This window comes from Dendrobates tinctorius, unplaced genomic scaffold, assembly GCF_039654945.1.
Source record: "Dendrobates tinctorius isolate UK_male_01 unplaced genomic scaffold, ASM3965494v1 ptg000008l, whole genome shotgun sequence".
NCBI lineage: Eukaryota > Metazoa > Chordata > Amphibia > Anura > Dendrobatidae > Dendrobates > Dendrobates tinctorius.
Genome location: NW_027361676.1, coordinates 17,849,633 through 17,872,799, shown reverse-complemented (window position 1 = coordinate 17,872,799; position 23,167 = coordinate 17,849,633). Strand labels below are relative to the sequence as shown.

General features: G+C 43.0%; 1 protein-coding gene across 15 annotated transcripts in view; it reads left to right on the top strand.

Moving 5' to 3' along the window:
• LOC141090740 (lecithin retinol acyltransferase-like) overlaps positions 1-23,167 on the top strand; it is a 211,800-nt gene that overhangs the window by 141,832 nt on the left and 46,801 nt on the right. For 7 of the 15 annotated variants that reach the window (XM_073576420.1, XM_073576422.1, XM_073576412.1 and 4 more), the window contains one exon: positions 16,723-16,790. The exons of 4 other annotated variants lie outside the window; for them this stretch is intronic. Coding sequence is in view for 1 of the 11 variants with exons in the window: in XM_073576407.1 (XP_073432508.1) it covers positions 18,509-19,039 (531 nt within the window). In the remaining 10 variants the exon portion in view is untranslated. Of the gene's footprint in view, positions 1-16,722; positions 16,791-18,436; positions 19,040-23,167 lie in introns of those variants that run through there. 4 more of the 15 variants (XM_073576413.1, XM_073576417.1, XM_073576424.1 and 1 more) reach the window with 3 other exon arrangements.

Sequence of the window (23,167 nt, the reverse complement as noted above, 5' to 3'; positions counted from 1 at the left end):
ATCATTTCTACAGAGTCAACGGGACTCCAAGTAGAGAATGAAGAAATTGGTTGTTGGGCCAAAAATTGCTGGGCGTACAAGTTTGTTTGCTCCACCATGAGACTGACGATTGACTCCGAGAAAAAGACTTTGGAAAAGTCTATTTCCCTGAAGTTGGCAGTCTCAAATTGGATTCCTGATTGCGGAACAAAATCAGGAATCCGTGTAGCAAAATTTTCAGGAACGGGGTCCAGGAGGGAGCACTAGTGCTAGGTTGGGCGTGACTAGCACTAGGTTGGGGGAAACTCCCACTTGACTGTGGGACTTCCTCCAAGGCTGGAGGAGGAAGAGTGGGAGGAATAGAGAAAGGTGGGGTCGTCATCCTCACTATCAGCTTTGGAGGCAATAATTTCATATGCCTCCTCAACTGAGTAGACCCTTTGTGACTGGGATGAGCGGGACATTGTGTGTGTGGTGTGTGTGTGCGTGTGTAAAAAAGCTTTATTATAGTGGGCGTGTGTATGTGCGAGTGTTTGGTGAAAAACTTTCTACTGCAGGAGGAGGCTGTCAGGTGCGGGCGGGAACTGCCTGGCGGGGATTGTCAGGCGTGGGTGGGGGCTGTCGGATGGGGGAGGAAGGGGCTGAGAAGATGCAGCAGCAGATGGAGCCAGCAGCAGGTGATCTGGGGGTGATTAGCGGGGCAGGGGGTGATCACTGGTGGGTGATCACCAGGGTAGGATGGGTCTATCAGTCGCGGGGGGGGCAGAAGGGGAGCCAAGGACCAGCTACAGATGGAGCCGGCAGCAGCAGGTGATCAGGGGGTGATCAGGGGGGCACGGGGTGATCACTGGGGGGGGTGATCACCAGGGGAGGATGGAGCTGTCAGGCGCTGGGGGGGCAGGAGGGGAGCAGAGGACGAGCTGTAGATGGAGCCGGCAGCAGCAGGTGATCAGGAGGTGATCAGAGAGTGATTAGGGGGGCACGGGGTGGTCAGGGGGGCACAGGGTGATTGGGGTAATCACTAGGGGGTGATCACCAGAGGAGGATGGGGCCGTCAGGTGTGGGGGGGGCAGGAGGGTAGCAGAGGACCAGCTATAGATGAAGCCGGCAGCGGGTGATCAGGGGGGCAGGGGGTGATTGGAGTGATCACCAGGGGAGGATGGGGCTGTCAGGTGCAGTTGGGGGCAGGAGGGGAGCAGAGGACCAGAAGAAGATGCAGATAGCAGCAGCAGGTGATTAGGGGGGGCAGGGGTGATTAGGGGGTGATAAGGGGGTGATCAGGGGTAATCACTAGGGGGGGTGATCACCAATGGAGGAGGAGAGAAAATAGAGCTGTCAGGCGCAGGGGGGTCAGGAGGCGGCGGCAGGGAGGAGGGGAGCAAATGGAGCCTGCAGGAGGAAGTGAGCAAATGCAGCAGCAGCTGATTAGGGGGGCAGGGGGTGATCACCCGTTCAGGTGGTGATCAGAGGGGGCTGGGGGAGGGAGCGGAGGGGGGGGAGTGGAGGACAGGAGGAGTACCTGTCCTCAGCACACAGCAGCGGTGGTGCTGGCAGCGGCGGCGATCGCGGGCTCTGTGGGGCAGGTCAGCGGTCAGGCACCTCGCTCCTTGGCTTCCACGGATGTGATGAAGCTGAGGAGTGAGTCAGACATTGTTCTGCTCCACCCCTCCACATCTGATCGGAGGGCTAGCGTCACATGGACGCTAGCTCCAATCAGATCTGAGGGGGTGACAAAAAGGTCACCAGGAGTGATTGCAGACCTGGGGGGTCTAAGTCACCCCCCTGGGGTCAAGTATAGGTCCCCCTGTACCTGTGGGGCCGGGTGACCTTTCATTCACCCCCATCACTCGTCTCGCAGGAGGGTGATCATTCTGTGACACAGCATATGTGTCACAGGTCGGATTGGCACTGACTTTCATGATGCATACGCTGTGTCACAGGTTCGGGTAGGGGTTAAATAGAAAGGAAGTGAAAAAAAAATTGAAAAGCAGTTAGTGTAGTTAGGGAAGGATAGGGATTTTTTTATTCCAGTATACTAGAAAATAGTTTAGATTATGGCACTAAATAGATAGGGATTTAGGTGGAAAATTACTTTAACCCATCCCTTTAAAAATATTTAACCTAATGAACGAGCGTGTTGGTCATTCATAGTGTGATTGGCAGCTCGTTTACACTGGCCGATTAGCAGGAAACAATCGTTCCTTGGAATTTTTGTTCCCAATAATCATGCAGTAGAAATGATTTTTTGTTCTTGGGCTAATGTGCTAATAATGTTTGTCATTATATGACTCTAACATACATTGAGGGTGATTACGGAACACAAGCTGCATTGATATTGTGTAGACAGAGATGTAGTAAAGTTTACTTTTTAATCTGGTAAGGGTATGCGTCTCATACTGTGATAAAAATGGTGCATTGTTTGCTATGTAAGGAACATTGTATCCTTGATTTCTTTTAGTACAGTCACGCAAATTCGATTTTTATTGAAATTCCAGTATTAGACAAAATTAAATCAAAGCAATGGATGGATGACACATGCACTATATATAGGAAAAAACAATAATTAGTAAAAATTATACTGGTCAATTCATCAAGACTGACGTAGCAAAAGTTCATGATATGCCAGTTGCCAGTCTTGACAGGGTACGTGGCACCAAATTTGCCACATGACAATTTTGACGTCTCTAGTAAGTGGAATGCATCTTTTTGCGCTTCGCCAGAAATGTTACTCCAGCACAGCTCCTCCCCGCTACTCTGCCGAAATGATCCAGTGTGCGACTTTTGAATGCATTTACATAACTTTTGAGGCAAAAAAAGCTTTGATGAATCTGCCCCATAATTTTTTTTTTTTCCCGCTTCTGTGAATAACCTGAGGAGGTCAATATACTTACTACACCCATAGATGAATTCCTTTGAGGGGTATTGTTTCCAAAATAAGGACCTTTTGAGAGTGTTTCTTATGATTTGGACTCGAGACCTATGCAAACCTTGACTGGTGTCTGGAAAATGTTCTAATAAAAACTAGATCCTAAAGTCTCAAGGTGCAAATATGGAATATTTTTTAAAAATGTAGTTTTAGGGGGTAATGTTGAGGATGAATCAAACCCATGGGTTGTGAAATTTCTTTGAAACAACAGACCTTATTAATTCAAAGTTAAAATTCTCCATATACACTGTAATAAAACACAACACCCTAAACTAAATGTGACCCCCTGTCCTTCCCATTTCAGGCCGTTTGTATGCATATCTTTACTCATGTCTATGGGGTAATACATGTTGAGTTGTGTTTTCCCAAAGAGAAAGCAGTCACTCATTAAGTAGGATCTGCCAACTGAACTTCTAAGCCTTGAGCGAATAGAAGGTCAAATGGGTTATCCGGGTGTTTTATAATTTTTACGTATTGGGCTAAGAACTTATAAGCAGGTAGTAGCTAATTACCTGCCTGTTCTACTCCTTGCTGGCTCAGAGCAATAATCTACGGCTTCTGCCAGTGATTCTGCAGCTGTTGCTGACGTCATGTCGATAGAGCAGCAGCTTCTCTTCTGCTCTTCTCTGTTGACGTGGTGCCTCTGCCTGTCTAATCTTTATGTAATGCTGATTGACAGACGGCTTCCCAGTGCGTAACTGCAAGGAGCCAGCTGTCAATCAGCATGATGTGTACATTGACGCCCCGTCAACAGACTGGAAGACCTGAAGACCTTCCCTGTTGATGAGAGGTGAAATAAAGCAGGGGATTGTCCCCATGCATAACAGGCAGGTAGTTGGCAATTACCTGCCTGTTTGTTCTTAGCCCCATACACAAAAATAATAAAAGTTCTGGACAAGGCTAGTTTCACACTAGCGTTCAGGAGGGCTGCGGATGGCAGCCACTTCCTCCTTTCCTTCCTTCGTGAAGCTCCGCCCACCACCGCATGCGTCCAGCGTTTCCCTGCGTACCTATCTTTTAACATTAGGTACCCAGGGAAATGCGTTGTATGCGGATGCGTCCGGATGCAGCAATTTGATGTGTACGGCAACTGCACGGAGAAGCAAATTTTTGCGTTACCTTGCGGTCGCCGCACACATCAAATCATCGCATGCGGACGCATCCGCATAGAACGCATGTCCCTGTGTACCTAATGTTAAGGATAGGTACGGAGGGAAACGCTGGACGCATGTGGCGGTAGGCAGAGCGTGGGCGGAGCTTCACGGAGTAAGGAAAGGAGGAAGTGTCTGCCTTCTGCAGCCCTCTTCAACGCTAGTGGGAAACTAGCCTAACCCCTTAGAATTAATGAAATACAAGATATATCAATTAGTATGTTCAACTTGACATATTCCATTTTAATGACTCTGCATCAGGGAGAAGCCGCGGGAAACCACCTGTCTGAGTATTCTACTGAATGGATCTGTAGCTGGTGGCAGTACCTTATGCATGTTGCCCCTGGATCGAACAGCATGTATCACCTGTCATGTTCATTTTTAAATCTGAAATTCGGTTGCATATATACAGCAATAGAATCGTAGAGTTGGAAGGGACCTCCTGGGTCATCTGGTCCAACCCCTGCTCAAAGCAGGATTCACTAAATCATCCCAGAAAGATGTCTGTCCAGCTTCTGTTTGAAAACTTCCATGGAAGGAGAACTCGCCACCTCTCTTAACAGCCTGTTCCACTCATTGATCACCCTAACTGTCAAAAAGTTTTTTTCTAATATCTAATCTGTCTCCTCCCATTCAGTTTCATCCCATTGCTTCTAGTCTTTCCTTGTGCAAATGAGAATAAAGATGATCCTTCTACAATGTGACAGCTCTTGAGAAATTTGTGGACAGCTATTAAGTCTCCTCTCTCTTTTTTTGCAAGCTAACCATTCCCAAATCCTGCAATCGTTCCTCATATGACATGGTTTGCTTCAGTTTGTTGATGTCTTTTTTAAAATATGGTACCCAAAACTGGACACAGTATTCCAGATGAGGTTTGACCAAAAAGGAGTAGAGGGCAATAATGACTTCACGTGATCTAGACTGTATGCTTCTGTTAATACATCCCAGAATTGCATTTGCCTTTTTTGCTGCTGCATCACATTGTTGATTCATGTTCAGTTTGATTAGTGATGAGCGAGTATACTTTTTGCTCGGGTTTTCGCAAGCATGCTCGCGTGTCCTCCGAGTATTTTGGCATGCCCAGAGATTTTGTGTCAATGCAGCTGCATGGTTTGCGGCTGCTGGACAGGCTGAATACATGTGAGGAATGCCTGTTTGTTAGGGAATCCCCACATGTATTCAGACTGTCTAGCAGCAGCAAATCATGCCGCTGCTTCGACACAAACTAAATCTCCGAGCACGCCAAAATACACGGCGGACACCCGAGCAATGAGTATACTCGCTCATCACTATTTATGATCTATAAGTATACCCAAGTCTCTTTGACATGTGCTGTTGCTTAGCCCTATTCCTCCCTTTCTGTATATATTTTTTATTTTTATTGCCCAGATGTAGTACATTTTTCCCTGTTAAAAACCATTCGTTGCTGCCCACTACTCCTGTTTATTTATATCTCTTCTCTAGTATTAGCTATCACTCCTAGCTCTGTGTCATTAGCAAATTTATTCAGTTTATCCTCAATCCCTTCATCTAAATCATTGATAAAGATGTTGAACAATACAGGGCCCAGGACAGAGCCCTGTGGTACCTCACTTGAGACATTCTTCCAACTGGATGTGCAGCCATTTACGACCACTCTTTGGGTTCGATCACTAAGGCTAGTTTCACACTAGCGTTACTGGGCGCAGCGCTCAGCTGCGGCTAAGCTCTGCCCCGGCCACGCCCCCTCCGGTCAGCTCCTCCTCTGATCGCATGACGCTGCAGGCGATCAGCGTACCCTATATTTAGCGTTGAGTACACTGGTCGTGCGCTGGCATGATTTTGTAACAAAGTGCATTTTTGTGCGCTCGGCGCAGCGCCAAAAGGGTGCAAGCGTCGGCAAAATCATGCCAGCGCACGACGAGTGTACCCAACGCTAAATATAGGATACGCTGATTGCATGCAGTGTCATGCGATCAGAGGAGGAGATGACTGGAAGAGGCGCGGCCGGGGGCGGAGCTTAGCTGCGGCCCGGCGCTGCGCCTGAGAACGCTAGTCTGAAAGTAGCCTCTGAAAGTAGCCTAAGACAGTTATGAATCCACCTATCAGTTGCCTTGTCCATTCCATACTTAGTCATTTTTACTTAGTCAATAATACTTCTGGATTGCTGAGTATTATTGCCTGACAGGTAACATTTTAAAGGAATTGTATGCTTTAATAATACAATGTCCCAAAGGATTCAGCCCTGTTTAAAATGACAAAATGACCTTTTTTCCCCAACTACCTCTCCGCTGTTACTTCTGTCTTTTTTCATATGGCTACCGAGGTGATGTCATGTCTACACCATCTGATTGTTGCAGTAAATTACTCAACTCAGTGGCCATACCTAGATAAACTGCATGATACTGTTAAGCCTAATAATTTGCTGCAGTTGTCACGTGCTGAACACATGACTTCACCGCTGCAGCCATTTTAACAGAAAACAAGGGAGCAGCGAAGAGGCAGTGCTGAAGTGGCTCTCTGTGGGTGAGGTTATGAGCACATGTTTTTAGACCTTGGTATACCCACCGAGTTTTTCAAGCAGGCAACTCTTTATTTTTGGTCCATTTTATGCGGCGACCAAACTGCGGGCGTTTTCTTTTCTTAAATATGTGTATAAACTAAAGAATGGCTCTGAAGACTTATCAGGTCCAGTTCATTTCTTTTAATTACTTCAGGGCTTTGGATATCTGAAGCAGATTAAATCAAAACTACAGTCTGAGCATATGAATAATAAGTGTTTTTTTACATATCTGTGGACGTCGGGCCCTCAGACCATCCTCATGGAGTCAGTTTCTAACCGTCTGTGCAGTCACATGCACATTTGTGGCCTGCTGGAGAGCATTTTGCAGGACTCTGGCAGTGCTCCTCCTGTTCCTCCTTGCACAAGGTGGAAGTAGCGGTCCTGCTGCTGGGTTGTTGCCCTCCTATGGCCTCCTCCACGTCTCCTGGTGTACTGGCCTGTCTCCTGGTTGCGCCTCCAGCCTCTGGACACTACGCTGACAGACACAGCAAACCTTCTTGCCACAGCTCGCATTGATGTGCCATCCTGGATGAGCTGCACTACCTGAGCCACTTGCGTGTGGGTTATAGCAGGGTTCCCCAACTCCAGTCCTCAAGGCCCACCAACAGATCATGTTTTCAGGATTTCCTTTGTATTGCACAGATGATGCAATTATCACCTGAGCAATTCTAAGGAAATCCTGAAAACATGATCTGTTGTTGGAGAACCCTGGGTTATAGAATCCGTCTCGTGCTACCATAAGTATGAAAGCGCAACCAACAATCAAAAGTGACCAAAACATCAGCCAGAAAGAATTGGTACTGAGATGTGGTCTGTGGTCCCCACCTGCAGAACCACTCCTTTATTGAGGGTGTCTTGGTAATTGCCAATAATTTCCATCTGTTGTCTATTCCATTTGAACAGCAGCATATTAAATTGATTTTCAATCAGTGTTGCTTCCTAAGTGAAAAGTTTGATTACACAGAAGTTTGATTTACTTGGAGTTATATTCTGTTTAAGTGTTCCATTTATTTTTTGAGCAGTGTGTGTGTGTGTATATATATATACATACATACATATATACACACACACACACACACACACACACACACTGTGTATATATATATATATATTTCAAAAATTAAGAGACTAGCACATCAAAAACCTGTCATGGGTCGCCAGGCCTGAACCCCATTGAAAACCTCTGGAATGTAATCAAGAGGATAGCCATAGGGAAGGGGGTAATACCCATGGAGCTTCCCAGGCTATTAATATCAGCTCAGAGCTGTATACTTGGCCTTTTCTGGCTATTAAAATGGGGGACCCAAAAAAAAGTGGGGTCCCCCTGTAATTAATAACCAGCAAAGGCTTTGCAGACAGCTGTGGGGTGATATTAATAACCGAGGAAGGGGTCATGGATGTGGCCCCCTCCCCCCCAGCTGAAAACATCAGCTCTCAGCCACCCCACAAAAGGTGCATCTCTAAGATGCGCCAATTCTGGCATTTAGCCTCGTTATTCCCACTTGCCCTGTAGCGGTGACAAGTGGGGTATTAGTTGGGGGGGAGTTGATGTCACCTTTTTATTGTTTGGTGACATCAAGCCCTAAGGTTAGTAATGGAGAGGAGTCAATACGATGCCCCCATTACTAACTCCATAGTCACATTATAAGAAAACACAGACACCCAGAAAAAGTCCTTTAATTGAAAGAAAGACACAGACTCCTTTAATATTCTTATTTAAACCATACTTACGACCTTGCCCATTCCCTCGATGCCCTCGTCATCTGCAAAAGAGGTAAAAAAACAACAAAAATTCCTCAATTTTCCCCCAAGATGTTTTTAATCCATTAGTCCCACGACTGGTTCAACTTTGCTAGATCTAGATGGCAGGCTGCATAATGCGTGATTTATTCAAATGTATTTCAATTCCTCTATATGCTGTACTAGGAAGTAAAATTCTAAATACATGTAATATATTAATCTGGTGCCTGGGTAAAAGAGATGAGCTCAATACTTGTATAGCATTCTATAGTCAATTGTATACTAAATTTGTTTTTTTTCTATATGTGCATTTATACTATTTAGCGTCCGTGTCCCTCCAATTTGCAGCACTTTTTTTTATTTTGAATTTTTATGTACTGAAAAGCTTAATTTTATTATTTACTTGATTTATTATATCACTTCTTATTTACTGGTATTGTTGGTATTGCTCTGCATATGTTCAAATTTTTTAGCGTTTTTTTAGCCCTTTTTCAGGTAGGTTACGGAGATGTCGTGCACTTGCCCAGAAGCTGATTTTATTACTTTTAAGCCTGTTGATGCTTTGACACATTTTATTAAGAAATCGGACTATCTGCTTAGACCCTGACCTTAGGCGAGGCCTAATAGGACCGTGAATAAAAAAGACCTGGGTGCTAGCGTTAAGCACAACTGCCATAAAAGCCCATGTGTATCCCACAAACTATATACAGGGGTGCCGATGGGGTGAGCTCACTGTCACTGGTAAATTGCTTAGGTGCTGCAAACTACCACGATTTCTAAGGTGTTAAGTGCTAGAACTGGGAGTTTTCTTTTAACCCTGCTATGTCATCATGTCTCCTGTTACAGCTCCTACTAGTGGGAAAACCCTATAATGCATACTTATTCTGAACCTCTCCCATTAAATACCATGCCGTGTATAAAAAGAAATAAATATCAGTGACTAATACATTGTACAATACATGATATTGCGAAGTAGAGAAACGGGAAGCTACACCTCGTCAGCTATTTTGTTTTGAGAGCTTCTGCCAGATGTTTACATCACTTTTAATTGGGTTTTGTAACATGATTTAGTCTTGGCTGTAGAGTTTTACATTGAGGCACATGCTGTACCCATAACATCAGCTGATAAGTAGGATTCATCAACAGAAGTCTTAATGATCCCTTCTAGCGGGTTATGGTGTTACCGGATTTGTTGTAGTCAGGTGGCTTATTAGAGAAAGAGGATTGCAGTTTCCTCCTTCTAGAGAAAAGAATGGAGTTTAGAAAACTGTTTGGATCACAGGGTGACTTGTTGGCAAGTGGTTAGTGAAATGACAGTAGGAGTTTTCTGAGGTTTCTTATATGTTTCTGTGAAAGAACACCGTGAAAATACTTGGGACTTCTACAAATCCTATTCACACAAGATTAAAGGGTTTGACAAGGAATAAAAGCGGACACCTAGTTATTCTTCAAACAGTGCCTCTTTTGTCCATAGGATGTTTTTGGTATTTAAAGGGGTTGTCTGGCCTTAGGGTACAGGTCTGTAGTCACTCTATGTATGACTGCAGACTTGTGAATCCCTGCAGGACCCTGGAGCAGGCAGGGTGTGACTGCATGTTTGTGATTTGCATATGCGAGGTCATTTGCTAACTAGACGACCTTGCTCTCAATGCAAGTGTATTGAGTGAGGCCAGACACATCTAATCACATTGTGGCCAGAAGTATGCAAATCGCATGCTTGCGGTCACATGACTTACCACTGCCCGCGCTGGAGAATCCTCATAGTATGCAGTGACTTGTGCCCTAATACCGGACAAACTTTTTAAGTGAATGAGTCTGAGCATCAAGGCAGACTCAGCCCAATAAACACTATTTAACAAAAATACTGTTTTGTTAACTTCATAAACTCCAATTAAAATATGCATATTTGGTAGAATGCTGCATCTATTGAACATCATCTAAACTTTAGATGATGTTCAATAGATGCAGCATTCTACCAAATATGCATATTTTAATTGGAGTTTATGAAGTTAACAAAAGGGTGTCTCCAGCCTCAGGCCATAATCACAAGAGTGTATAAATCGGATGAGTGATATCCTTTTTTACATCAGATAGCACTCAGGCCAATGTTATTCAGTGGGTCTGTGAACGGGACTTAGGCGTGTGTCGATTTGGCACAGCGAACCGGTCTGCCCATTGTAAATTGTGTTTGGGCAGTGCTGCAAATCTCCGTAGTGTTGGGACACTCACTGCTGAGGATAAGGACGTATCCCTTTTCATCACCTCATCTGCTGGACCCAAGACCCGCATCAGGATCTCGAGGATTGGCCGCCATCGTCAGAACCATGGGAGGACACCGCCAAAGTCAAAAGATACTACATCATTTATCTCAGGATTGTGACAGACCCCCACTGCGACGCAATCTAGGCAGCACCAGTCACAGACAGAAGTTCAACCATGACTGGCGTCAGAGTGATAAGTTATGTTTTATTGTATTGTCGCCTTTACTTGTCCCTGTTCCTTAATTTATCCTCATTAGCCTTTTTCTGTGTTAGGGAATATTATCCCTCCGTCTTCTCCCTGCGTGGAGTTTCTACTATATAATAAACCCCTTCCACCCTTGGTCTGTGTACAGTCAGTTACTGCATCCTACGTGCCTGCAGTCTCCTCACGTGTACATAGCCTAAGGGCTCATACATGCGATAAACTTGGACGAGCCTTGCACGTCAATACCCGGCACTGCCGCTGGCACTCGGATCGGAGCGTTCAGCTGCATGTATTTCTATGCAGCTGAACACTCCGACTCGAGTGCCGGTGGCAGTGTCGGGTATTGACGTGCAAGTCTTGTCCAAGTTTATCGCATGTGACTCTGAGCCCTAAGGCTCATATTCCTCTGGTTGATTGCCTGACCTTAGATGTACCTTTATGTGGTCCTACTACTCTTCACTGTGACCTCATATCACAGCATTAAAACTGATCCTAAGTGCTTCCTGTCCTTTCTGTGATGCTGCATCAATGATCAGAAAGCATTGCTTACATCTTGCTGTTCATGCAAGCCATTCTTATTACAGTCTGTGTGCCAGTTTAATGTCCCCTCCTTCCCTCACTGTCATTCTGCAACTCTGGCTGCGCATTCACAGCTTGTATATGACCTGTCAAGGAGCATGTAGTGAGAGCTGGAAAAACAAGGCGAGGGAAGTGACACATAATATACAAGCTGTGATGATGAAGGCCTTAAGCGCACCTTGCCCATGTTTTAACTCTTTGCAATGATGAAACAACTATAGCGAACATTACTGCTGCAGCCAATCACGGAGCTCAGAGGCACACTCATCTTCATTGGCAGACTTGCTATGCTCACCAAGCAAACATAGACTGGTGCATCAATTGAAAGGCCGCGCTGGACACGGGGAGGGAAAATATGGGAGCGCAGGTGGTCTTCTCTTCCATCCTTCCAGTGGATGGCCATGGAACAAGGAGGTGGAATAAGATTCTGCAGGAGAAAAACTGGCTACGTCGATGGTGCCGTCAGCAAGGATTTGGATTTCTGGATCACGGAGTGAATTACCTATACGATGTACTATTTGCTAGAGATGGGGTGCACTTTGCTAAGACTGGAAAACATGTATTTGGAAGTCGCCTTGCTACACTTAAAAGGAGAGCTTTGAACTAGTGCAATGCAGGAAGGGAAGCAAAAGACCAGAAAAAGCCATACACCTGACAAATGCTATTGAGAACTCTGCTATTAGAAATGGGAGGAAAGAACAAAGACAAAAAAATCTAAATAATAAAAATATTGTAGAAAGAGAAACCAATCACAAACTAAAATGTTTCTATACTAATGCACAAAGCATGGGCAACAAACAAGGAGATTTGGAACTACTAACGCAGGAAAAGAAATATGATGTCATTGGAATCACTGAAACTTGGTGGGACAGTACACGATTGGAATACAAGGCTAGAAGGATACAACTTATTTGCAAGTAACGATAACGATTTGATAAACGAGGAGGAGGTGTCGCATTGTACAGTTAGGCCCATATATATTTGGACAGAGACAACATTTTTCTAATTTTGGTTCTAGACATTACCACAATGAATTTTAAACAAAACAATTCAGATGCAGTTGAAGTTCAGACTTTCAGCTTTCATTTGAGGGTATCCACATTAAAATTGGATGAAGGGTTTAGGAGTTTCAGCTCCTTAACATGTGCCACCCTGTTTTTAAAGGGACCAAAAGTAATTGGACAATTGACTCCAAGGCTATTTCATGGACAGGTGTGGGCAATCCCTTCATTATGTCATTCTCAATTAAGCAGATAAAAGGCCTGGAGTTGATTTGAGGTGTGTTGCTTGCATTTGGAAGGTTTTGCTGTGAAGGAAACATGCCATCAAAGGAGCTCTCCATGCAGGTGAAACAAGCCATCCTTAAGCTGCAAAAACAGAAAAAACCCATCCGAGAAATTGCTACAACATTAGGAGTGGCAAAATCTACAGTTTGGTACATCCTGAGAAAGAAAGAAAGCACTGGTGAACTCATCAATGCAAAAAGACCTGGGTGCCCACGGAAGACAACAGTGGTGGATGATCGCAGAATAATCTCCATGGTGAAGAGAAACCCCTTCACAACAGCCAACCAAGTGAACAACACTCTCCAGGAGGTAGGCATATCAATATCCAAATCTACCATAAAGAGAAGACTGCATGAAAGTAAATACAGAGGGTTCACTGCACGGTGCAAGCCACTCATAAGCATAAAGAATCAAAAGGCTAGACTGGACTTTGCTAAAAAACATCTAAAAAAGTCAGCACAGTTCTGGAAGAACATTCTTTGGACAGATGAAACCAAAATCAACCTCTACCAGAATGATGGAAAGAGAAAAGTATGGCAAATGCGTGGTACAGCTCATGATCCAAAGCATACCACAGCATCTGTAAAACACGGTGGAGGCAGTGTGATGGCTTGAGCATACATGGCTGCCAGTGGCACTGGGTCACTAGTGTTTATTGATGATGTGACACAGGACAGAAGCAGCCGAATCAATTCTGAGGTATTCAGAGCCATACTGTGTGCTCAGATCCAGCCAAATGCAGCCAAACTGATTGGTCGTCATTTCATACTACAGATGGACAATGACCCAAAACATAAAGCCAAAGCAACCTAGGAGTTTATTAAAGCAAAAAAGTGGAATATTCTTGAATGGCCAAGTCAGTCACCTGATCTCAACCCAATTGAGCATGCATTTCACTTGTTAAAGACTAAACTTCAGACAGAAAGGCCCACAAATAAACAGCAACTGAAAACCACTGCAGTGAAGGCCTGGCAGAGCATCAAAAAGGAGGAAACACAGTGTCTGGTGATGTCCATGAGTTCAAGACTTCAGGCAGTCATTGCCAACAAAGGATTTTCAACCAAGCACTAGAAATAAACATTTTATTTACAATTATTCTGTCCAATTACTTTTAGTCCCTTTTAAAAACAGGGTGGCACATGTTAAGGAGCTGAAACTCCTATATCCTTCATCCAATTTTAATGTGGATACCCTCAAATGAAAGCTGAAAGTCTGAACTTCAACTGCATCTGAATTGTTTTGTTTAAAATTCACTGTGATAATGTCTAGAACCAAAATTAGAAAAATGTTGTCTCTGTCCAAATATATATGGACCTAACTGTATGTTAGAAACACGTATATCTGCACAGAGATTGAAGCTTCAGAGACTGGGAGTTCTGTGGAAACTGTTTGGGTAAGAATACAAGGACAGAACAATGGAAAGGACACCATTGTAGGCATTTACTACAGGCTGCCTGTGCAAGCTGAAGATATGGATGAACTCTTTAAGCATCAAATGGCCAAGTTCTCCAAAAAATATGACATAGTTGTCATGGGAGATTTCAACTATCCAGACATTTGTTGGGAATCTCTCTCAGACAAAACTAACAGGTCAAGGAAATTCTTATCCTCTCTTGCTGACAACTTTATCTTCCAAAAGGTAGGTGAGAAAACAAGGGGAACTGCTACCTTGGATCTAATCCTTCTAAACAGGGAGGAAATGGTTGAGGCGGTAAAAGTGGCTGGGACCCTAGGAGGTAGCGACCATGCTATTTTAGAATTTTGGATAACTAGAGGAGGAAGACCTGTGAAGACTCAGACGTCAAGCTTAGATTTCAGAAGGGCAGATTTTAAGGGATTCAGAAAGAGAATTGAAGGGATCCAATGGCTGGATATCCTTAAGGACAAAAATGTCCAGGAAGGATGGGAAATCTTGAAAAATTAAATTCTCAAAGCACAATCGTTAACAATTCCGAAAAGAGGGAAGAATAGGAAGCATTTAAGGAAACCAGGATTGATGAACACAGAACTTAAGCACATGCTAAAAAGGAAGAAAGAAATGTTTATAAAATGGAAAGAAGGAGGCATATCTAAAGAAGAATATAATGCTGTCTGCAGAACCTGCAGGGCACAAATCAGATTATTAAAGCTGACAATGAATTGAGGCTTGCAAGAAACATCAAAAGCAATAATAAAGGATTTTGGGGATATGTCAAAAGTAAAAGAAAAGTCAAAGATGCTATAGGATTTTTACAGGATGAAAATGATGAAATGGTAAGAAAGGATGTTGAGAAGGCCGAACTTTTAAATTCCTATTTTGCATCTGTTTTCTCTCAGAAAGGAAATGTAACATCAACTATTCTTCACTGTCCTATTAAGGGAATAGAAGAATCCATGATATCTATAAACAGAAGTATAGTGAGGAAACACTTGGCTAACCTAAATGAATACAAGTCTCCAGGTCCAGATGAATTACACCCCAGAGTATTGAAGGAGATAGCAGAAGAAATTTTTGAACCGCTCTCCATAATCTTTGAAAATTCGTGGAGAACAGGAGAAGTCCCAGAAGACTGGAGAAGAGCAAATGTTGTCCCTATCTTCAAAGAGGGGAAGAAGGTGGACCCAGGCAACTATAGCCCGGTGAGTCTGACTTTTATACCAGGAAAGATCTTTGAACAAATTATTAAACATGTATGTCAGTACCTGGATAAGAATGAAGAGATTAAACAGAGTCAGCATGGGTTTGTAACTAATAAGTCATGTAAAAAAAAGACATCAAGAAACTGGAGCAAGTTCAGAAAAGAGCGACCAGAATGGTGACCGGACTGCAAACCCTGTCATATGAGGAAAGGTTGCAGGATTTGGGAATGTTTAGCTTGCAAAAGAGAAGACTGAGAGGAGACTTAATAACTGTGTACAAATATCTCAAGGGCTGTCACATTGCAGAAGGATCATCTTTATTCTCATTTGCACAAGGAAAGACTAGAAGCAATGGGATGAAACTGAATGGGAGGAGACACAGATTAGATATTAGAAAAAACTTTTTGACAGTTAGTGATCAATGAGTGGAACAGGCTGCCACGAGAATCTGTGAGTTCTCCTTCAATGGAAGTCTTCTAACAGAGGCTGGACAGACATCTGTCTGGGATGATTTAGCGAATCCTGCTTTGAGCAGGGGGTTGAACCAGATGGCCCAGGAGGTCCCTTCCAACTCTACGATTCTATGATTCTAATATGGGTACATTTCTTGTTTTAAACATGTGCAGGTCTTTTAGAATGAAAAGGTGTATCCACAGGCAACACCCTTATCTAACGCTATTGAACCAAAATAGGCTGATCATATGATCATTTTTATTATTGCTATTTGACTAGTAAACAAAGTCCACTAACATGACACGACAGGAACCTCTGCTTTGCTTAGTGTCAGTTGTCCCTCAGTATACAGAATATTGCCATGCCTGCAGGCGTCATATCCAACATGGAATTTTTAAAGTATAGATTGGGATCAATAATTTGATATTTGCTTAATTTTATTAATTTTTTTTTTTTTTTAAACCTGACTGTAATATTTTAATGAAAGCTTAGCTAAAGCGTGTGGTTTACAGTGAATGGCGATACAGTATCTTATAATCTGCGTTCTGATGGCCCTAATATAATGCGATGGTATCTGATACACTTTATGGTATGAAGCAAAGTCCAACTATTACACGGCAAAATGTTTCCATATGAACCAGCTGCATACACAAGGAAAGAATAGACACAGAGAAGGAAGAGACGTGTGGGCAGAAGCACAGCCGGCTCAGTGGTAATATAATGTCTCGTGGTTTGGTGCATTAAAGGGATGTTACACGTGGCGCTATTTTAAGGCGTAATGCACTTGATCATATTACAGCCCTGTGTAACACATACATACAGTTTTATGGAGCCATAATACAGCACCGTTAGATTTCAACTACTGTGCCCTACTGTACCGTCTTCTACCTCCGATGTCACGTGGTGGCAGATTGAGATTTGTCTTTCATATTCATATTGCGTTTGCTCCAGTGCCTTAATCCTGATATATTCTGCTTTCAGATGAAAGTACCTCCTGATATGGTGCCATCCAGTTTGTCTCCGTACAGCCAAGCGCACACGACTGTGTCGTGAGTATGAGGGATAAGGCAAGGTTTAGACGTATTCGGCAAACTATGCGATGTCAGGCCACACACATCATGTTCAGGCCATGTTCACATGTTCAGTATTTTACCTCAGTATTTGTAATCCAAAACCAGGAGTGGGTGATAAATCCAGAAGTGGTGACCTGTTTCTATTATACTTTTCCTATGAATATACAAATACTGAGGTAAAATACTGGACGTGTGCACGTGGTCTTATTTTGACAAATTTCTACCAGTACACCCACAGGCTCCTTTACGAAAATCTGGATTTTTTTGGTCTATGAATGGTGCTTCTCTGATAAACATTTCTATTTAAGAATCTATTCCAACAATACATAGGAATAATGCAATTTAGCATTAATACATTACAGCTTTATTGAAATGCACTCGAATTTCTATTAGCTCTAGTTGAATCCAACTTTTTACACTTTTGTGAATATTCTATTATATGTAGAACATAAGAGTTCATGATCTGTAATTCTTTCTGGTCAATGCATCTAGGCTGTAGTTGAACAATTACCAGATAATGACTTTATATGATGACAACCACAGATCTGCACAGATTATTTAAAGGGAACCTCTCGCCTCGAAAAATGCTATTTAGCTGCACATGTTGGGTGAATCTGAAGGTAAAGAGCGTTAGGGTATGTACACACATTGCGGATTGCTGTGCGGATTTTTCTGCATCTTTCGGCAGAATCCGCAAGTCATGATTTTCCTGCGGATTTTGTGCGGATTTAGCCTGCGTTTTTACACCTGCTGATTCCTATAATGGAATAGGTGTAAAAACGCTGCTGAATCCGCACAAAGAATTGACATGCTGCGGAAAAAAATGCTGCGTTTCCACGCTGAATTTTCCACAGCATGTGCACAGCATTTTTTTCCCCCCATAGAATAGCATTGTACTGTAAATCACTTGCGGATCTGCAGCGGATCCGCAGGGGCAAATCCGCTGCGGATCGGCAGCAAATCCGCATCGTGTGCACATACCCTTGCAATGCTACCTCTCTGCTGCACTGAATGAGCAATATTTCCTTCTATTTGCCGCTGGCTGCTCAGATCGGCTGCAGTCACTGCTCACCTTACTGTAAGCACGTCCTGACATTTTGATTGGCAGCTCGCTGTGGACAGATGCCGGCAGCCTCCATGAGGAAATAAATATTTTTTTTTACCAGTAGCCATCCTTTCAGTAAGGCGGCCTGGCAGCATTGTAATTCTATGTATCTGCAGATTAACCCTATATCTGCAATTAACGTTTTCAGTGATAACATGTTTCCTTTAAGAGCAGTTATATGAAGGCACTTTATTCACTTGTAGTATGTATTATCATGCTCAATAGCTGGTATGTAACCGGGAATTGATAACATTTATGTCTAGTATGGTTTTATTAGGGATGAAGATTTCTGTTTGTCTTCACATTTACTCTAAAGATGGTGGACAGAAACAGACTGTAACATGTGGCATTTACTGTTTGACTTCCATAGCTTTTCAAGTGTTAATCGCACACGAGTCATAGGTGTATATTTATTCCTTAATTAAAAATGCAGTGAGTGTCAGTCTTGAAAGAGCTGCCTACATTTCAACCAATCCTACTAAGCTGTATAAAGCACAGGTCCCAACCCACATGCCATGAGAAAGCAAGTCCAATACTAAGAATGTGAGCTCGTTAAAGCCACTGATAAATCAGCAAGCAACTACTGAAGATGAAAAATCCACTGTTGGGTGTTCTGTCATTTCTTTTGGACAAGATATTATTCTTTGTGAGAGCAAATCCAAAGAGCATTCCCGTAACTGATAAAAATGGTAAAGTGTATGAAACATCGCTCTTTAGAAGAGGTGATCTTCTAGAAGTTCCACGCACTCTCTTCGTCCATTTTGGCATCTACCTTGGAAACAATCGAGTTGCACATTTAATTCCAGACATTCTTCCAGCTTTGACTTGCGAGAAGGCTCGCGTTGACAAGGTAGTGAATAACAAAAGATTGGTAGCTGGAGTGCTAGCTAAAATGGCTAGTGTGAGAGTGGACAACGTGACCGATTTCGCTTACGGTTCAATTATATTAGTTAACCACATGGACCGACGTTTTAAAAACGATCCCATTTCTAATGAAGAAGTGGCTCAGAGGGCCGAGAAACTTGTGGGAACCACATCTTATAGCTTGCTCTGGGACAACTGTGAGCATTTTGTAACTTTCTGCAGATACGGTACCGCTGTGAGCTTACAGACGGATAAGGTAACTAAGAGAAATGTAACATAATGTGGGCTGTGTGTGGATGCATGTTAATGATCACAACTTAGCAATTCTTGTTAAAGATATCTGAGCAACATAAAGTACTTGTTTTAGGTCCTATGTGTGCCATGATCGAGAGAGTTCTGCTCAAACAAGATGGGTGACTACTCTACCCATATCCACACTAGCTAAGAGATAAGGAGATTCACAAAACTTCTTGTGAGAATCCAAAAACAGGTTTCTCTTTGTATATTATTGTAAATCTATAGATAAGAGCCTACATTTCAGAAAGCCTATCTCTTCTGCTTGGGGGGAATTTTACTGGTCTGAGTGTTGAATACTTAAGTCATTTGCTGCTCTGCACTCCATTAGCTCAAATAACATGTAGGGTGTATGCACCTTATAGATGTTCACCTGCATTCTTCTCTACAGACTCACTGTTTGCATTGCTAACATGCACCACAGGGTGCTGAACAGGGATGCTTTTTGTAATGTGAAGAAGCTCTTTTCATTCTGTCAATGAGCTTTTCAGGTTACACCCTGACCTGTCCTCTGATGCCATTTTCTAATGATTCCCGAATAATCCAATAGTAGATAAAAGTAAACATTCCCTAATTGCATTCAAATCCTAATTACCATGTGCTTTCAAGCTAAGGGCACCAAAGCAAGCACTGGTACAAGAGACTAAACATTCTGGTTAAGTCAGTTAAGTCTAATGTGGCTAGAAGAAGAAAACTCATGGACGGTCAAATTAGAGACTGATGTTTTTCATTGGCACTCATTATGCAGGGCATCTGTAACATTGCAAAGGTTCGCAAGTGATTTACCATTCATCAGAATTTCAATTTAAACTTTATAATTGGATGAAAAGAAGATGTTGAGTCATGTCTCCTCAACGTACATGTCACTCGTTAAAGGAAACCTAAACCTCAGTATTCTCACACCCAGCTAGCCATATAGGGAGCTGTGAGCATATTTCACTTAGAAAATTATTAGTCATAAAAGTGCAGTGCAATATGATTCAATGTGTGATTAAGTACCAACAGCATTTTAGGGGAATCTCGAATTGTGAAATTTCCTGCCTTGTCACTTATACATTTAAGCAACTAAGATCCGTAAACAAGAAGGATCATTTACATTAATATTCATTTATGTGCTTGGGAGTAAGAGATAAGAGAAAAGAGCGCAGTACCGCTGCACGCCAAGAGTACAACAGACTCCTCCAAGAACTATCACTTAAGGTTATTAACAAATATATATAATGGATACAAGGCTTTTTAGATACATACCCATAGGTCCAATAAGGTAAAAATAGAAAAATAAGCAACACTCCAATTTAAATGTGCAAATGGTGGAGAATGCTTTATTATCCCATGTGGCAAACTTTTGGGTCCACAACAGAACCTTTATCCAGCTTACTCTGCTGTGAAACCAATATGTTGCCACATGACAGAGTTCTCATTTAAATTGGAGTGCTGCTTATTTTTCTATTTTTATCTATCTATCTATCTATCTATCTCTCTATCTGTTTTTATCTTTGTGTATATATACACATTCCCCAACATTGAAATTGCAACGCTAAGAAGGAAAAGTCATGGAATTATGGAAATTATTATTTATATAGCACCATTGATTCCATGGTGCTGTACATAAGAAGGGGTTACATACAAATTACCGATATCACTTACAGTAAACAAACTTACAATGACAGACTGATACAGAGGGGAGAGGACCCTGCCCTTTTGGGCTTACATGCTACTGGATGATGGGGAAGGAGACAGTAGGTTGGTGGGTTGCAGCAGTTCCAGTGTTGGTTGAGGTGATATCTCCAGTAGTGGTGAGGAGGTAGCGGGGTCATTGCAGGCTGTAGGCTTTCTTGAAGAGATGGGTTTTCAGGTTCCGTCTGAAGGATCCGAATGTGGTTCATAGTCGGACATCTTGGGGCAAAGAATTCCAGAGGATGGGGGCTATTCGGGAGAAGTCTTGGAGGCGGTTGGGTGAGGCATGAGTAAGTGTAGAGGAGAGAAGGAGGTCTTAGGATGACCGTAGATTACGTGAGGGAAGGTATCGGGAGATTAGTTCAGAGACATATGGAGGAGACAGGTTATAGATGGCCTTGTAGGTCAGTATTAGTAATCTGAACTGGATACGCTGAGGGAATGGAAGCCAGTGAAGAGATTTCGAGAGGGGAGAAGCGGAGGAGTAGCGAGGAGAGAGATGAATTAGTCAGGCAGCAGAGTTAAGGATGGACTGGAGAGGTGCAAGGGTGTTAGCAGGGAGACCACAGAAAAGGATGTTGCAGTAGTCGAGGCAGGAGATGAGGGCGTGCACAAGCATTTTAGTAGATTGAGGGTTGAGGAAAGGATGGATTCTGGAAATATTTTTGAGCTGGAGGTGACAGAAGGTAGAAAGAGCTTGGATGTGCGGTTTGAAGGACAGTGCAGAATCAAGGGTTACTCCGAGGCAGCGGACTTCCGGTACTGGGGAAAGCGTGATGTCATTAATTGTGATAGGTCAGGTAAGGAAGATCTGTGAGATGGAGGAAAGATGATGAGTTCAGATTTGTCCACATTGAGCTTGAGGAAGCGAGAGGAGAAGGAGGAGGATATGGCTGATAGACACTCTGGGATTCTGGACAGCAGAGAGGTGACGTCTGGGCCAGAGAGGTACATCTGAGTGTCATCAGCGTAAAGGTGGTACTGGAATCCATGGGACTTTGAGTTGACCCAGGCGAATGGTATAAATTAAGAGTAGGGGTCCTAGAACAGAGCCTTGGGGGACTCCAACAGAGAGAGGGTGGGATGAGGAGGTAGTGTGGGAGATGCTGAATGTGCGGTTTGAAAGGTATGAGGAGATCAAGGATAGGGCGAGGTCTTTGATGCCAAAGGAGGAGAGGATCTGTAGTAGGAGGCAGTGGTCAACTGTGTCGAAAGCAGAGGACAGGACTAGAAGGAAGAATATAGAGTATTGTCCGTTTGCTTTGGCTGTAAGTCTCAGGATTGCTAGACATGTTAGTGATTTGCAAATGAAAAAATGTTCAAAACATCTTGATTTAAATAAGGTGTTGGCAGCTCCCTTCACAAATGGCAACTAATGATGTCCCAAATATGTTTCGTGGGAGACAAGTCAGCAAATGCTGCAGGCTATGGTAGCGCATTTAAGCCACATAGGCTGTGAGGAGTCCTACTTTTGTCTTGGACACAACAGTAGCCAGAGATTGGTCTGAAGACCACATGATAAACACTATCAAGAGGCCTTCATTAGAGAATGTCACACTGGTCCTATTGCCGAGATTACGGTATGGGGTGACATAATGCATGGTAGCTGGACCCCTCTGATATTCCAAATACACAAAAAGCTCGGAGTTACTTTGATTTGATGGTGGAACCAGTGGTACAGCTATTTTTCCAAAGTGTCTCAGGAGCCGTTTTCAACATGCGTAACATCACCAGGCTGGATGTTTGTTGTGCTACTGTGACCAGCCTGTATGGCCAAATTGTCCTATCATGGCCTGCAGCATCTACAGACTTGTCTACGACCACACATACTGTATCTGGGATGTGATTGGTCAGTAATTGCAAAAGTTGCAGCCAGCAGCTTGATGATTAGTGTGCCCAAATGCATGTATTTAGCGTGGCAAAACATTCCTCAGACAACCATTAATAACATCACTTATAACATGCCTTGACATGTAAGACGAAAAAAGTGGTTTGGTACCGTGTTAGCCAGTAGAAAAAAATATATAAAGTGCTCTCAGTGAGAGAAACATAATAGGAATCTTGTGGGTATGATACCTTTTAATGGCTAACAAATAATAGTGAATGATGTTACAAAGCAAGCTTTAGTTGTCTTGAAAGTTTGCTTTGTAACATCATTCACTATTATTTGTTAGCCATTAAAAGGTATCATACCAACAAGATTCCTATTTTGTTTCTCTCACTGAGAGCACTTAAGACATTTAAGTGCATGTATTTCTGTTTGTGGTGCTCATGACTGGTACTAAATAAATCAAGATATTTTGTAAATTTTGTATCCATTCTTTCATCACTTGCATATAATAAACTTGTCTATTGAGAAAGATGGCTCAATGGTTGGCACTGCAGCCTTGCAGTGCTGGGGTCCTGGGTTCAA